We start from the raw sequence: 18,335 nt of genomic DNA, 5'->3' as shown, positions 1-18,335 counted from the left end.
AGTGAAAAATCTGCCTCCCACAAGGCTCTTTATATCTAGCTACTGTGTCAGTCTCACCTGCATGTAACTCATCATCAGTCACTGCTGATGTCCCCCCCACTCGCATGCTACGATTTTAATATCTGTCACCAGGCCAGTGCCATTCTGGGGGCCCTTTTCTTTCTACGTGGGCTCTGACACCCTGCTCCAGGCCATCCTTCTTAGGTTCCAACATCCACACAAACTACCCACCCCCCCATCTCTTCCTCACCAAGACATCTGGATGGGCACCTATCTTGCTTAAGCCCTTATAGCCTTGGGACTAAATAAGGGAAGAAAGAAGTAAAGGAAGGCAGGAAAGCAGGAAGGAAAGAAGGAAGGGATTTTCATTTTTCTTACTCTGAGTAAGAATGAGCATCTTTTCAAATGTTTAACATGCCCCTTGCAATTTTTGTGTGTACTAGTATGTGTGTGGTGGAGGGGGGACTATCTGTTAACATCTCCTATCAATTTTGCTATACATCTCTCTCTCTCTCTCTCTCTCCTCTCTCTCTCTCTCTCTCTCTCTCTCTCTCTCTCTCTCTCTCTCTTAAGGAATTCTATGTATTAGGAATATTAATCTTTGTCTATATTTTAAGTTTCAAAGATGTTTCCTGAATTCCTCACTCATTTTTTCTTTATTATTATTATTTTTAAAAATATATATTTTATTGATTTTTCACAGAGAGGAAGAGAGAGGGATAGAGAATTAGAAATATTGATGAGAGAGAATCATTGACCAGCTGCCTCCTGCACACCCCCACTGGGAATGTGCCCGCAACCAAGGTACAGGCCCTTGACCGGAATAGAACCTGGGACCCTTCAGTCCACAGGCTGACGCTCTAACCACTGAGCCAAACCGGTTTCGACTATTATTATTATTTTTTGCCTCACAAAGTTTTTTTTTCCCCATTTTTTATTTTTGTAATTGAATATATTGCTTTTCTTCTGATTGTTTCTGGATATTTAAATCAATGTTGAGGAATAACCTTTTTAAAAGTGCCCTGGTTGCTTTCTTAATTGATTTCTAATTTAGGCAGATGTTGGACTATGTTTTTGTGGGAAAAAGAACTGACTCAACTCTGTCTTCTCACACTTTCAGCTGGAGTCGAAGAGCTGGAATCACGTTTTCTTGTCCCTGGAGACCTATTAGTTTTGACAGGGAACAAAGTGCAAATGCCATGTGATGCCATCCTGCTCGATGGCAGCTGTGTGGTGAATGAAGGCATGCTGACAGGTGAGGTTCTGTCTCCTTCTTCAGCTTTCCCAGTGCTCCCAGGCTCCCTTACCTGAATGACAAGGGCAACATGTGGGGCAGTTGGGGGCCCGTCCCTTTCCCATGAATCTCATTAACAGTTCTGCCGTGGATATATCTGAGAGCTCAATTCAAAGCTGCTTTCTGGGTACTGATTTTGATACGGTGGTCACTTTTTGAATCCTGAGCATTTCCTTCTTGAACAAAGGGTTCTTACAACCCTGTGATTTACTTTAAAATATCGTAGAGATCATTAGACGTTTCGGAATTATCTGTGGTTCTTCGGTATTTTTTTTTTTAAATATATATTTTATTGACTTTTTCACAGAGAGGAAGGGAGAGGGATAGTGAGAAACATCGATGAGAGAGAAACATCGATCAGCTTCCTCTTGCACACCCCCCACTGGGGATGTGCCCTCAACCAAGGTACATGCCCTTGACCGGAATCGAACCCGGGACCCTTCAGTCCTCAGGCTGACACTCTATCCACTGAGCCACACCGGTCTCGGCTATATTCAGTATTTTTTATATAAAATTTGTCTTCAGATAAACCTGAGTGTTTAAAAACATTCAAGAACATTCTGCAATCCACAGAGTTTGGGTTTGGCTTGAAAGTGTTGAAAAGTTCATGATACAGGATTTGGCAAACCTGGGTATTTGGAACTAACTGGAGTTCATTTTTAAATAGCATGCTGGTGTTTAGCAGGGCCTTAGAGGTCATGGCATCTCATTGGTAAGAAAACTGATGTCCAGAGAGAAGTAACTAACTTGCTCAAGGTTGCAGTGCTTTGAATTCTTACTCCTGTATGCATTTATTAGGAGGTGGTGTGTCAATATTTCTGTAAGATAAAGAAGAATCATAAGGTCTAAATGGGAGACTGCGAATATACACCAACATCCTGTGGTTCCCATTAAAATCCAAGTCAAGTCCCTTTGTCAGAAAAGTATGAAATGAAAACGAACACACACCTCACTCCTATGTGAACTCACCAAAACAAACAGTAAAAGCAAAGAAAACATGGCAGGTCTGTTTCATTATCCTAAGGAATCCTTAGATTTATAAACATCCCTTAGTGTTCAGACTGTTGCAATACCAAGTGGCCCTAGTATACAAGAACATATGTCTGACTTTATACTGCCCACTCTGCAGCAACCAGTGGAAGTTTGACAAGCTATGTTCCTCAGAAGCCATCACTACTTTTACAACTTCATTTCCCACCTGTGTTTGCACTTCAACCCACTGCAACCTGCCCCTCTCCCTTCACTGGCAAAAGTCACTAATTTCTCAATTGCCAAATCCAATGAATTCTTAAAAAAAAAAGTATATATATATAATTGATTTTAGAGAGGAAGGTGAAGAAAGAGAGATAGAAGCATCAATGATGAGGAGAATCATTGATTGGCTGCCTCCTACACGTCCCCCACTGGGGGTTGAGCACATAACCTGGGCATGTACCCTGACTGGGAATTGAACCATGATCTCTTGATTTATAGGTCAATGCTCAACCACTGACCTATATCAGCAGTACCCAATGGGTTCTTTAAATTTCTCTTTTTATTAACCTCTCCACTGGTTTTGACTACATCACTTTCTTCTGAAAATTCTCTTCTTCCTAACTTTCCAAGGTAATGCTAATTCTTCTACCACCAACCAAACCTGTCAGCTTCCTGTGCTGTTCCCTTTCCCCCATTTTTTTTGATTGTTGCTGCTATGACTTCTTACCTTACACTCAGCTTTTAAGTGGTCTTCTCATCGCCTTTATGAGGTCACCTAAGGTGATAACCTCTGACTAAAATCTTCCTTTAAACCTCACCTCTGAGCTCCAGACCCAAATAAGTTTCTAACCAGCTACAAAACATCTTAACATGGTTGTTACACAGGCCTCTCCAATTCAAAGTGATCAAAGGCAATTCCTCCTTCCTTCTATAATCCCTACATTGATAAGTAACAACACCCTCTGCTCATTCTCCAAAGTCAGACACCAGGAAGCCATTTTCAATTTCTCTGTCCCTCTGAACTGACAATATAAAATACTAGAAGCCTGGTGCACAAAATTCATGCACTCAGGCGTGGAGGGTTGGGGAGGGTCCTTAAGTATGGCCTGCACCCTTTCACAGATTGGGGGAGAGGGCCTAAGCTGTCAGTCGGACATCCTTAGTGCTGTTGTGGAGGCAGGATCAGCTCCAATCACCACTGCTGTGTTCACCAGCCATGAGCCCAGCTTCTGGCTGAGCAGTACTCCTCCCTCCATAGGAGTTCACTGACCACCATGAGGAAGCTCCTGCATTGAGCAGGATCAGGCAGAAACCTGCTCTCCAACATCCTCCAAGGGGTCCCGGATTGTGAGAGGGCTCAGGCCAGCCTGAGGGACCACACTGGTTCATGATCAGGGCTGGGGAGGGATGTGGAGGTTGGACAACTGGGGAGGGACTTTGGGAGGGCTCCAGGGTATGTCCGGCCAATTTTGCTCAGTCCCAATCAGCTGGAACCCAGCAGTAAGCTATCCTACAGGTCAGAGTATCTGAGCTCTGGTGGTCAGTGCACATAATAGCTAGTGGTTGAGGGGCCTTAGCATGTAATTAGCATATTATGCCTTGATTGGTTGAACAGCTGGTTAGATAACCAGATACTTAGCATATTAGGCTTTTATTATATAGGATTCTCCAAGTTTTGTAGCTTCTTTCCTATTTTTCAAATCCAGCAATTCCTTTCTACTCCCACTGCCAGTTGCCATATTTCAAACCTCATGTTCTCCAGTGCGGATTCTTGTGATCATTTTCCAGCTCAATGTCCAGTCTCTAATCTACCAAAACAGTTAAACATCTCCCCATTCCCTTTCTGTTACTAAGGCTTATGGGAAAACACACACACACACACACACACACACACACACACACACACAAAACAAACAAAAAACACCTACAAAAAAAAACACACACAAACAATCAAAAACACAACACAATGAAACATGCACTTAGGGCCCTGTAGGCTTTGGCTTCTACAGAGGTCTCATGGCCTTTTATTCCCAACACCCCACATTCTAAACTGCACATTTTGCCATTCCCTACATGGTTATTTCAGCATCCATGTTTGGTTTTATAGTACTCATAGTATTTATAACATGGCATTATATTTATTGGTTACACATCTGTGTTCCTCTCTGACCATGGGCCTCTTAAACAAGCACTATGTCCCTCCTTGTGTTTCTAGTGTCGAGATGTTTGTTGTAACCCATGGCAGGCTTACAACAAACATCTCCTATAGGATGTGTAAGCGCACACATGATTTAAGTGAGCGAGGGCATCTTGCCTCACAAAGTGCATGGCTTGTTTTTCCTAGGAGAAAGTATCCCAGTCACGAAGACTCCATTACCTGAGATGGATAGCTCTGTGCCCTGGAAAACACAGAGTGAAGCGGATTACAAACAGCACATCCTCTTCTGCGGAACAGAGGTTATCCAGGCCAAGGGAGCTTCCTCCAGGACTGTGAGGGCTGTGGTACTGCAGACTGGTTAGTCAGCATCTCTTCCTTCCATTTTGTCATTTTCATTAAATGTTCTCGTTCAGTTTACTTAGTGTCTTAAATTTATTAGGTATGGAGCAGTCTTTAGAAAACAAACCAAATATGCTAAATTTATATATTTTAAATGTGAATTGAACTATGGCACACACCTTTTGAAAATAATATATTGATGGTAATATTATACTTATGTGCTTTGTAGTTTATAAACTACTTGCATAAACAGTACTTCCAAAACAAGTGCCTACATGAGTCATCCGGGGCCGACACAATTCAAGTGGACTTTCACAAACCACACAGCCAGGAGGCACTGGCTGAGCTGGACCCAGAACTCAGGTCTTTTAACCTCAAATCCAGAGTTATTTCTAGGCATGGCTAGAAACAGAAAACTTGACATCCAAATGTAATAGAAATGGAATCCATCAGTATTTACTGGGCCACTTAGTTTAAATTCAAGTGATTGTGTGTGTGTGTGTGTGTGTGTGTGTATGTGTGTAAAAGAGAGAGAGTGAGCATGTGTGCATGTGCATTCCTGCTCATAAGTAGTTCCCTGTCTCTGGAATGCATTGGAATTGAAAGTAGTGGGAAGGAAGGCCAGAGTAATAGGCTCTGAAATAGATAAGGTATTTCCATTCTGGCACTTAGATATTTTCCCAATTACCCTTTAATTGCACTTGGGGTTAAATGCTGTTTAAATGACTCTAGAGAAAACAAAGGCGATGTTGGACTGAGGTTTAGAAGAGCACCAGCATAGGATTTGTCATCCTGAGAGGGAGGGTGGGGTGTGTGTTTATCGCTTCAGGATTCAACACTGCAAAGGGAGACCTCGTGAGATCCATCTTGTATCCCAAGCCGATGAACTTTAAGCTCTACAGGGATGCCATCAGGTTCCTCCTGTGCCTCGTAGGGACTGCCACCATTGGATTGATCTATACTTTATGTGTCTACGTGCTCAGTGGGGTAAGCTGCTTTTGTTACATGTACATACTCACCCATGTCTGTTTTATACTCTACATGTTGACCTTAATCTAGGGATTACAAACACGGGAAACAAAGCTAAGCACTGAAACTGACCTATGTACTCTCAAGCTCTCTAACATAAGCAATTGATCACCACATCTATAATAACAATTGATCTAATGGGATAAAATATTTTGCTTATTGAGATATCAACATGCTTCTATGCTTGCACAATATTTCCTTACACTATTTTTAATCTGAGAATATATTTATTGCAGTAATGTAATATTCAGTAGCTATGCAATGAAAGATATTAATTGGTGAGGGTACATGGCAAATTGGCCCATAGTTGCCAGCTGGTAGTAATGAATCGTTACAAACCCCTTTCATTGCACTTTGGCAATATGTATTGAGAACCAAAATGTTCATACCCTGTGACCCATGTTTGACTTGCTTATATTATTTTTAGAAATTTAGTATAAATAAGTAAACAAAAAGAAGGGAAAAGTCATTTGCACAAAGCTTTTTATGATCGATTTATCTGTGATAGTGAGAGTGAGGTATCTTCCAGGAAGATCTTGGGGAGGTGGTGAAGAAAGCCCTGGATGTCATCACAATTGCAGTTCCTCCTGCTCTACCTGCTGCCCTGACCACAGGCATTATCTATGCCCAGAGGAGGCTGAAGAAGAGAGGCATCTATTGCATCAGTCCCCAGAGGATCAATGTATGTGGGCAATTAAACCTTGTCTGCTTTGACAAGGTATGTGTGTTTCATCTTCATGCTCACCCTCATTTGAATCATCATTGTCATCCTGTATAAGTGCTTTACACGCTCATGAGTCGGGGAAACAAAATGTGGGTATCTGACTTCACTTTATCCCTGGTTGGCTGTGTGACCTAGGAATGACACATCTTGCGAGGTCTCAGATTATAGGGTTTAGAGAAGAGACAGTAGGTACTGCATTAGAGAATCTTTTAGGATCCTTCCATCTCCAATGGTCTATGAAACACAATTAATTAAAATAGCATTCTGTCTATCACCAAAACCCTCAGAGAGTGAAATTTAAATCTTTTACTATGATTACTATTGTATCCCCAATGTTAATAAATTGCTTGGATAGTCAGTATTCAATAAATACTTATTGAATTAATGAATGACTGACTGAATGAATGAATGGATGAATGAATGAAAAAGGAAGGCTTTATTTAAAGTTAACCTCGATTATATGGCAGTTACTCCCAGCCAGTTCTTACTCTACCTTCTCTTGAAGATATTCTTCTAGTCTGTATACACATATGCTGGAGTAAAGATGGAAGCTGTGAGAGGATAAGATGGAAATGAAAGGTGATTTTGTGCCTGGGTCTTAATTTATAAAGGTGACTGAGTGATGGCAGGGAAAGGTCAATGTTCACATTCCCTCTAGAAAGAAGAGGCATAGCTCACCAGGCAAGGCCATAGGAAGCAGGCCAGATTTGGATCAGGAAGCAAAAGCAGGAGTGAGGGGAGCGCTTGGGCCTTGGTCTTTATTGGGGTTTCTGCAGGCTAGTTTGAGTGGTTCTGGTGAGCTTTGGGCTGTAGAAACGGTTCCTAGTTGTCTGATACCTGGCCCTGGGATGAGTAAGGAAGAGGAATATAGTCTCCTGGGGAGTGTGACCAGAGAAGAAGGGAGGTTTGGCTACCCAATGGTTACTTTGCATAGCAAATATGTGCTCTTGCCTGAGTTCCTTGCTGTCTCTTCTACTAGTAAGTGCCAGCCTCAGAGAGGTGGTCTCTCTTCAGCTAGAAATACTTTTTAAGATGTCAAACATCACAAAAATGCTTAAAATACGTACAATACAAAACTATTATAGGCAGGAGATTATGGGCAAAGGCATAGAGTCTAAAGAGCAATAAAATGTGGTTTTGATCAGAGCAGGACATTAGTAATGGGACAGCATGTTGATAAGCCTTGAATGTCTGGCTAAGAAATATTTCTTTAGGCAGAGGGAAGCTATTGAAGGCTTTTATTTTTTAGTGTTGCATTTCCTTTTCTTATTCTTTTTATGGTGGTAAAATATACATAATATAACATTTACCACTTTAACCTTCTTAAATAGTTTAGTGCATTCAAATTATTATGCAACCATCACCCATCTCCAGAACTGTATTCATTTTTCCAAATATCAATCTGTACTCAATAACAGTACATTGAAGGTTTTTGACAGCAGAGAATTAATGAGATCAGAGCTATATTGTCTAATCAAGCTATCTACCAAGATCAGAAAGTTAATGCAGCTCTTGCTACCATTTCAGCATTATTTTGTGATCAAACTAGCATTATAAGAAAAAATGTTCTATTTATGAAATAATATTATTTTTGGACTTGGAAAAAGAAATGGGGTGGGAAGATAATTGTGACAAGAATTTAAATATTAAATAAGTAATTATTATGAGTAATTATCATTATTATCAGCTCTTACTCTATGCCAGACATTAAGTTAAGCACTTTATTGTATTATCTCATTTAATCTTCACAACAACTTTATATGATTATAACCGTGTTACAGGCAAGGGCTCTGATATTTAGAGGAATTTAGTAATTTGCCTAGATCACACAGCTGGTGTTTTAGCTCAGAAAACTCTTCACCATTACACGACACTGAGAAATGTACCAACAAGCACCTTTTAAATAAGTATGTGTCAAATAATGAACCATTTCTTGAGGACAATAGAAAACTCTCCTACTCCCATTACTTATTTCTGATGACACACTTTTAACTTCTGCAATAAGAACTGGGATTCACCCATTATTTTTAGCTCTTGTAGGCTTACCAAGAACTTTCCCATCTGTTTAATCTGGTTTTAGAATCTCAGAACAAGCCTTTGAAATATGTTAGGCAGATCTGGCTTTCTTCCTTTCATTGTTGAGATCACTAAAGTGCAGAGATTAAGCACTTGAAGGCCACACAACTGGGATGAACTCATCCAAGCTTCCCCAGGGAGTCCAGATACCCACCTCACTGTATTCTTGCTTGAAGTACTGATCTCTATAAAATTTTGTGGCATATGTTGTTCTATTAAGACAAACCTTGTTTGTCTTCGCAATGGGGAGCTAGATCTTCAGAATAAACCCATGTTTGTTTCTGTTTAGACAGGCACCTTGACAAGGGAGGGCCTGGATCTCTGGGGAGTCATGCCCTGCGATAAGAATGGGTGAGTACATCAATGTAAAAGCATCCAAACCGGTAGAGAACTTTCACAAGAGGTGACTTGAGCCAAGACTGACAACAGTTGTTGGCAAGCAGGACCTCAAGTGCTACGGAGAATGACAGTTATGCAGTTTCTTTTATGCAGTTGAAATTAAGGAGGGAACATAGGAAGACTGCATAGGGTGAAAGCCAGGCATGGACTGGGTTATAGGGTAGTTCACAAGATTTTGTGCTCTTTTGAGGGTGGTTATTTCAAAGGTGCATTAACCTAGAACAGTGGTTCTCAACATGGGGCACATGCCCCACAGGGGGCCAATTTGATTTTTAGGGGGGGCAATTTGAGAATGAGTTATTAACAGTGATGCTTTTGCATTTCTTATTGTTCTAGGGGCCTCATATTCAGTATATAAATATATTATGACATCTATGCATTTCAGTTCTCGATTATGTGTTTTGAAATTTTATTTGCTATTTTTCATAATACATATTATTTTTAAAAACAATTCCTTAGTGATCTCTTCCTCAGTACTTCAACTGTCCTTTCCTTCTTTTACTTTTCTCTTTTATGGATGCCATGTTCTTTGGAAGCTTGTTTAGACCAAATTAATGGCCTTTTAGGCTTCCTCCATGTGAATCAGAGTTCACTTTTTTTTAAAATATATATTTTATTGCTTTTTCTTACAGAGAGGAAGGGAGAGAGATAGAGAGCTAGAAACATCGATGAGAGAGAAACATCGACCAGCTGCCTCTTGCACATCCCCTACCGGGGATGTGCCTGCAACCAATGTACATGCCCTTGACCGGAATCGAACCTGGGACCTTTCAGTCTGCAGACCAACGCTCTAACCCTGAGCCAAACCGGGTTTAGGCAGAGTTCACTTTTTGAATAATAAGAATTTTATGTCACGGGGGAGAGGCATCAGGATTTTAGAGATGCTTAGGTGGAGCATGGCCAAAAGAGGGACCTAAATGCACAAAACAATGGATAGGACATGCTAAAGGCAAAGATAAACCTTTTATTAAATAAGTTATAGGACTGGGCATAACTATCTTCCATTACTACCCAGTTAGGAATTTTTGACCAGATCACCTGTGAGGTTACTTTCCATAGAATCCCTTTATCACCCATAGTACCTTGGACTGAATGCCCTGCATTTTTCTTTTCCTGGAACTTTGTGTTTTCTTAGGAAAATTCACAATAGAGACAATTTAGCTTTGGCTTTGGTGTGCAGTGATTGCCAGCATAGCTTCATTTAATATCTGCTTTTTAATGGTTTCACTAATACTTTGCAGTAAAACCTAAGTTTGCCCCTGTCCCAGCCCCTGCCACATGCCGCACACAAACCCAGGAGATGAAGGAGAAGTTTTGACACTGCATTCAAATCCTTGCTAAAATACAATTTGCAGTCAGCACATTAGTCAGGGGACTGAATTTGGCCCAGTGTACCTCAGTTGGCCCAGTAGGACACTCTCCTTCAAAGCCTTCTTCTGTGCCAGGAGGAAGGACACCATGTTCAACTGTGTACAATGAAGTTCAGTATAAGGCACGTCCGTGGAGCTGGAGCTAGTGTACTCATTTTCCTTGGAATTCTAGTTCTGAGAATTCCACGTTTTGGCTGCCCCAGAACTTCTAAGTTTGGACAGCTTTCAGTTCCAGGTAGGGATTTGCATAACCTCTCCTGAGGCCCCCTGGCGGCCATGCCTCGGAATACTTCTCTTCCAGCTTTTCTCTCTGCAACTTCTAGCGTGAACAGAAAACATTCGACATTTCCTTTTTATTTATTTTTTTTAATGAAGGTATTTCTCACTTACAAACTAAATCGCAAAGCATTTTAGTCATAAAAGGTTCATAGCATTCTTCTGCATTAAGCAGACGACATACAATTTATCCACAAAATATTTTAATTACAAGTGTGTAATACATTTTCATATTAAAATGTGAATATAAAGTGTTTATAAACAAGTCTGTTTTCTGGGCTAAATAAATTGATCTTGGTACTTGGTATACAGAAGAAGTCTTTTATAAGTATACATTTTCTGAAGTTCTATTTATTTTCCTTGAAGGTAGATTTGGATATATGCCTGGTCTTGTTCATTAATATTTTTCTGTTTCAGCCTCAACAAAAAAGTGTTTGCATTTATTAAAATGTGAACATCTTGAGAGCACTATTTTTATTATTTACATTTGTGTTCCTTATTCTGTAGCACTATCCCAGGTGCAAAAGGTAGATGCACAGTATATGTTTGTTCATCCAAAACGAACTAAATGCGTTCCATCTTTTGAATGCTATTCTACTTATTGAATTGACATCAGACTTATTTATTAAACTTTTATTTCTAAATACAACTTGTCAAATTTAAATAAAAATAATTCATATAATATTTAAGCTACCGATTAATAGGCCCCTTACTCTTTATTTCTGCCTTCCTTCAAAAGGGTGAAAGCTGGTTTCAAATGACTTAAATAACAATTTAAAATTAAACATAATTACCAACTTTAATTCAAAACATGAGAGAAAGCAGATTCAATTCTAGGTAAGAAGTTAGCCCCTGACTTATAGTCTGCTAAATGTCTTCTGATAAAAGGTGAGCCATAATAAGTCTTAGCTTTTCCAAAAAGGACTTGCACAATGTGCTAGATACTTAAAGGACTTTTGGCACACTACCTGGGCTATCTGAGTATAAAAATCTCTAGCATTTAAATAAAAATACAAGGACAGGGATAAGAGAAGAATTCTATTTATTTGTTGTGTAAACTAGAGTCTGGTCCAATCTCAGGAATTCAGAATTACATACTGATGACAATGCGTGTGCCATGTGAAAAATAAGATTCCATTTTCCCTGATTTGTGTGAGCTTAAGCATCCATGTTGATCACACTGCTGGTGGCTTCTTTCTTTTACTGTTTACCAAAATGCCAGGGGCCTGTTGTAAATACTAAGATAACTTAACTGTTTAAGTCTTAGCTTTTCCAAAAAGGACTTGCACAATGTGCTAGATACTTAAAGGACTTTTGGCACACTACCTGGGCTATCTGAGTATAAAAATCTCTAGCATTCAAATAAAAATACAAGGACAGGGATAAGAGAAGAATTCTATTTATTTGTTGTGTAAACCAGAGTCTGGTCCAATCTCAGGAATTCAGAATTCCATACTGATGACAATGCGTGTGCCACATGAAAAATAAGATTCCATTTTCCCTGATTTGTGTGAGCTTAAGCATCCATGTTGATCACACTGCTGGTGGCTTCTTTCTTTTACTGTTTACCAAAATGCCAGGGGCCTGTTGTAAATACTAAGATAACTTAACCCTTTGATATATAATAATAGATATGATCAACAGGGTCAGTAATCAGCCAAGAGGTTTTGAACTCTTAGAGAAGCTTGGATAAAGAAGACAGCAAGAAATATGGCTAGAATATAAGTTAACACCGTGATGTGGAGACTTTCAAAAACAAAAGGCTAGAACAACCTAAGGCAATATTTAAAGAAATGCAGTGTCCATATCATGAGAAGTAATAATCTGATCCTTAAGACCACACTCTAAGGTAAACTATGACAAATTAAAATTTATTCAAGAAAGTAACTAGAAAAGTGAGTGGTCTGCAAACTGTATTAAAGGCACAGCGCAGGGTTCCTCTGTAAACTCAGAGGAAGGGAGGTTTTACGCAGCAATCTCTAGCTGAGCTTGTCCACAAAAGTAGGAGCACAGATGGATGATTCTGACTGGCTCCAAGAAGCGCTTTTTGCCTCAATGTTCAGGAAGCACTTTCTGCTATCAGAAGTCCTCGTAGGATGAATCGCTCTATGAACCATCTACTCTGCTACACATTTAAGAAGGGACTGACCACAAGGTTGCAGAGGACAGTCCTCTAATGGGCCAGAGGCTGAACTTGATGACTTCAGCCCTGAATTAGTGACAGCACACTGCATCTGACATTAGAGTTGTATCTCAGCCGATTTTAGATGAAGTCACTCTCTACAGGAAGTGATGGTGATGATGACTGCAGTATGATACACTAGATGCCAGAGTGGAAGAGAGGAATGGAGTATCCCTTTAAAAAATATTTTTAGGTTATATTTCTTTACCATTATGCTCTTCAGATCTTCAGTACCTATTCATTCATTCATGCATTTGTTTTCTGTCTAATGTTGGCCAAAATGTTGGAGAGATACAGAAGGCATTAAGCAGGGAAATACACATGTACACAAATAGCCATAGCTTGATCAAAGCTGTTCTGTCTCACAGCATTGGAAATGAAGTGGTCTGAGAGTTGGAGCAGAAGTAGATATGCTTAGGATTAACTTCTAGTTCCTTCCATACTTCTGGAATTAAATCCATACCAGAGAAAGAGTAAGGAAAGATCTTGAATGACGTTCTCATTTTCAGTGAACTCATGTAAGGATGATGGCTAAATGAAGCACTATTAATTTGGGTGATTGGAGAGTGGGTGTATTTTGTAACAAAATACGTTAAATTACTTTTTAAAAAGTCACCTCTGGAAGCTCCATTTTGGATGGAGGATTGGGCTGAAGCCCTTTCCCTTTTCTCCTTTAGCTTCCAGGAGGTCCACAGCTTTGCCTCAGGCAGGGCTTTGCCATGGGGCCCACTGTGTGCAGCCATGGCCAGCTGCCACTCTCTGATCCTTCTCGATGAGACCATCCAGGGAGACCCTCTGGACCTCAAAATGTTTGAAGCCACCAACTGGGTAAGCCTCTACCTGCAGAGAACCTAAGAAGTTTTTTCAATGCTAGAGAAACACAGGCTTTATCACTGATAGTCCATACTTGTAAGATGTGAGGTCTCCAATAATGGAGGACATAGAGCAGTAAGAGACAGACCAGTGTGAGCCTCGTTTCCTCCCCTGTACATTGTATCTTCATGGTGGGGTTATTGTGATTAAATGAAATTGTGCCCTTAAAAATTTCCTAGTACATATCACAGGCTCATTTACATGAATGTAATTAGAATTATTATGTAATTTTAGTTATTGTTTCCAAAATTTTAGGTTGTAGTATGAGCAATGTCTTGTTTCAAAGTTTTCTAGAACGTGGGGTTTAGGGAACCTCACTGCCTCCCCACCCCCCATGCTTAGAATAACTCTTTGTTATCAGGAGTTTTATTCCTATTCATTTTATATTGACTTTGTTTCTAAGATTGAAAATCGTAAACAGGGAAACATGAGCACTTTCGATGAGACTCTAAAGTAGATTTAAGAGCAAGGGGTGTTGTTCAGGAAGAAGAATCTGGCTTTCCAAGTTCTAGTTTTGGCTCTGCTCTAGCTGAGCACTTGACCATGTGAAGTCATCTCTCTTGTTGGGGCTAGGTCCCAAAATTCTCAAAATGAAGGGGTTGAAGTAGACCAGCAGTGTTTACATAAAGAACCACACCTGGAATATTTTCTTAAAAGGAAACCTTATTTAGAAGCACTTTATAAAAAACAAATAGTTGGAGTGGCTGTGGTTGAGATGGGGAGAAAGGTAAAACTTAGGGAACACACAGCCCTGCCTACTCAGCCACAAACCCACCACCCCTGTACCCTGTAGCTAGATGCAGCTCTGGGCCTCTATGATACATGAGTGAGCCCCACCGAAGAGGACAATCCTTAGAGTCCTTCTCAACTCTATCAGAGCATGGTTCTGTAGTGGTTTGATATGACTTTGCTAATCTTATCCTTTCTGGATTACAGTTTCTGTATTTTTCAGAAGGGATTACAATTTCCTCTCTGTTATTTTTTTTTCTTCTTCAGCCACTCAATGAGATGGTTACAAAGTATTTTGACATCTTTGGTAAAAGTCTCTTGTGACTATGATTTAGGGTCATCATTATAGCAATTACGGAGTCTTTACTGACCATCAGCCATGTACATCACAGTCCCTGCCATGCTGTACATGAGGGCCATCAATTCAAATTAGACAGAAAGGGAAGAACAGGAATGACAGTGAACTTCAGGATAAAAAACAGACAGTAAAGTGCTTGCCTCATACACAAATAAGTCTCGCTATCTATGCTCACTATTTTTGAGTCAAGCTCTTCAGAAATAGAGATTGAGACCTTTACACAGCATGCTCCAACAGAGAAAGCAGGATAAATTGCATGAATAATTCAGAAGAGTTTGCCTTTGAAGTTCCACAGCATTTTTAATGCATTTCTCCCCCTGTGACAAAAGAAGACTGGTTCACCTCCATCTAGCAAAGGGAGGAGAACCAAGAAAACATTGAGGTGGTCTAAGGATTTTCTCAAGACAAGGGTTTGAGAGTAGTAATAACAAATCTCTACAACAAAAAATATTCCATTTGTGAAATAGGAAATGGCTGTTTCTGAGGACAATTTCCACATCAAGGGAGTGCCGGCACACGCTATGGTAGTTAAGCCCAGCAAAACAGCCAGCCAGGTAAGCCTCATCTGCTATCCACTCTGCAACACCCAACCTCAAGGGGAAAGTCCTGTTAGGCCCACAATTTTGAAAGGCCATAGTCGTGTCTTCTTTGAATTTCACATGAGAAAACTAGTGAGAACTTGTGTCCCTTATTTGCTAAAATCAGGATTCGGGGAGGAATCGTTAATTCCCAATAGTTAGAAGCTCTGTTGGCGTGTCCTTCTCCATTTCCCATCCCTCAACCAGGTCCCAGTGGAAGGAATTGCAATCCTGCATCAGTTCCCATTCTCATCAGCCCTGCAGAGGATGACAGTCATTGTCCAAGAGATGGGGGGTGGCCGTTTGGTATTCATGAAAGGTGCGCCAGAGAAGGTGGCCAGCTTTTGTCAACCTGAGACAGGTAAGTGAACAGACTTGTATTTCCAGCTAATTTGTATTTCCAGCCCAAATATGTCCACTGAGAACTTGACCTATGAATCCAGTTGCCTATTGATCATTGCCAATAGGATGACTCATTTACATGCCAAACTCAATACCAAAATCAAGATTATCTTTCTCACTTCCTGCGTTTCCCATTGTGGTGAATAACACCACCATTCTCCTACTCCCCCAATTTGAGGTCCTTTCCAGATTTGTCCCTCTCACTCAGTGCTTCTGTCTTGGCAATTGCTAACCCATAGCCCTATCACTCTAGCAGCTCATGCCCTCATCGTCCCTCTACTGTAGGGGTGTCGAACTCAATCAGAGAAGGGGCCAAAATCTAAAATCCAGCCTAAATCGCGGGCCGAATGGTTTACTGAACAGTCATAAACTGACAATGTCATAAACTGACAGCAGAGTGCAGTGATGACAGCGCGGTGCGGGCCACATTGCAAGGCCTGGCGGGCTGGATTTGGCCCGCGGGCCTTGTGTTTGACACATGTGCTCTACTGGATCACTTCAATAGTTGGTGAATTGACCCCTGCTCCCAGTCACTCTTATGCTGATTCATCCTTTATACTCTGACTAGATTGGGTTTTCCATCACCAAATATAACTATGTTGTCACTTTTCTTCTGTTGGTTGCTTCCTATAGACTCCAGGAAAATCTCAAATTCCTTTCAGATCTTATATAAGGCCTTCATGATCTTACTCCTATTAAACTTTCTATCGATAGATATGACTTACCACTCCTATCCTCACATACTGTGCTTTTCTTGAGCTGAACTGACTATTTAAGGCTATCTGTCTCATGTGTCCACGCCTGAGCACATGGTCCTACCTCAGCCAAATGTTCTTTCCTTTCCTTCATCTAACCACACCTCCCAGACTTGTATATGTGTGTCTAAGTGATTCCATAGATAACACACTGCAATTACTTGGGTCATAGAAATGATCTCATTCGATCATATTGTTAGTCTGCTATTTGATACCTTACTAGACAGAGATCCTGCAGTTTAATCGCTACAGAACCAATGCCTGGCACATAGCAGACTGTCAGTAAATATTTGTTAGTTAAACTGGACAAATAAAGAATTATATATTTTTCTCACCTTTTTTTTTTCTTGTCCTTCTTCTTCATCTTCATTTTCATCTTTGTCTTCTTCTTTCTCTAAATGCTTCCTTCTCAGTTCAGCTTCACTGAATGCCGAGAGGTCAATCTTGACAATGTAGTTGTATTTAGGGTGGGTTCCTACTGACTTGTTGTGTACGTTTTTAGAAATGTGGTGGTATTGTTTGTTTGCTTGTTTTGTGTGCTTTTTTTTTTTGTAAAAACTAGATTTGTTTCTCTACCATACCAACTGAGTAGCAAATGTTGCCTACTAATCTTGTGTTATTTTCTGAACAGTGCCAGCTAATTTTGTTAGTGAACTTCAGATTTACACGACGCAGGGCTTCCGGGTCATAGCACTGGCCTACAAAAAGCTGGAGATGGACCACCACACCGCTGCCTTGATGAGGTGAGTGGGGAGGCTTTTCCTAAAGCAGGATGATTGGGCAGAAAGATGTACCGGGCTGGGCAGTAGACTCAGCAACATAGATGGCAGGATTCATGGGCATGAAATGCTTCGGAACTTAGTAGACAGGAATATAGTCATCTCTACCCTATCTGAATCACAAAGCTGATGACTGGGAGACTTTATGAGAAATATCTGTATACACTGTGAAATAGGATATGGTTGTACAGCTTTGTGAAAACACATATATGATTATAAGCAATGTTTCATAGTGTGAAATTAAGGTCATGCCCTCATTTTTGAACCAAATACAGGTAGCTAATTTTTAAAATTATAGTTGGTGAATTAGTTGAAAGTTAGAAAACATAACATTTGAAAAATATCTTAATAAGAAACATACAAGTTAATGAAAAACATATAGCTTGGACTTGTATAAATTAAGTAATGTTTATAGAAAAAAAACAAGAAAAAGCTTCAGGATGGCCATTATAGAGAAAGAGTTGATATAATTAGATTAAAATAGGGATCCTCAAGAACTAAAATGAACTCTTAGTTCAATTTTATCTGCTGTTTTATTTTTCACTGTTTTTAGACTATTGTGTTTATTTCACCTTCAATGCCCTGTCCAGTACTCTTTCCAGCCATTATTGGTAACACTGCTATGGAGATAATCAAGGCTTATTTTGTTACTTAGGATTTTAAAATTGGGAGGTCTAATATATTTGTTTTCAAGCCTGTCAGGCTCAACAGCACTCTCTTATTGCAGTTATATTTTGTGCCACTTCCTCTTACATATTAAAATAAATCCATATGTATACAATCTGCACATATTCTTTGTAAAAATAGATATGATTCCATCCTATTCAGTAAAAATAAAAGCAAAAAAAATACAATGTATTACAAAAGTAACAGACAACTCAATGAAGCTCAGTTACTCCACTAAAACAAAATAAAGCAATATGCTGCTTGCACCTGTGTGTAGGATCATTAGAGCTAGCAATGCAGACTGATACAGGTGTTGTACACTGAAGTCTCAAATACCACCAGCAGTCTTGCTCTCAGCGAGGTGACTGTGAAA

At 40.0% G+C, this 18,335-nt stretch overlaps 1 protein-coding gene across 1 annotated transcript in view; it reads left to right on the top strand.

Annotated features, from left to right (window-relative positions):
* ATP13A4 (ATPase 13A4) overlaps positions 1-18,335 on the top strand; it is a 120,762-nt gene that overhangs the window by 62,171 nt on the left and 40,256 nt on the right. Inside the window, exons 9-17 of the mRNA XM_084872833.1 lie at positions 1,121-1,255; positions 4,614-4,784; positions 5,596-5,753; positions 6,325-6,513; positions 8,885-8,946; positions 13,500-13,650; positions 15,250-15,336; positions 15,568-15,721; positions 17,149-17,260. Coding sequence (XP_084728959.1) covers positions 1,121-1,255; positions 4,614-4,784; positions 5,596-5,753; positions 6,325-6,513; positions 8,885-8,946; positions 13,500-13,650; positions 15,250-15,336; positions 15,568-15,721; positions 17,149-17,260 — 1,219 coding nt within the window. The remainder of the gene's footprint in view (positions 1-1,120; positions 1,256-4,613; positions 4,785-5,595; positions 5,754-6,324; positions 6,514-8,884; positions 8,947-13,499; positions 13,651-15,249; positions 15,337-15,567; positions 15,722-17,148; positions 17,261-18,335) is intronic.

The sequence above is a fragment of the Pipistrellus hanaki genome (assembly GCF_964339955.1).
Source record: "Pipistrellus hanaki genome assembly, chromosome: 2".
Classification (NCBI taxonomy): Eukaryota; Metazoa; Chordata; class Mammalia; order Chiroptera; family Vespertilionidae; genus Pipistrellus; species Pipistrellus hanaki.
The sequence above is the reverse complement of the archived record's forward strand: the minus strand, read 5'-3'. Positions and strand labels throughout refer to the sequence as shown.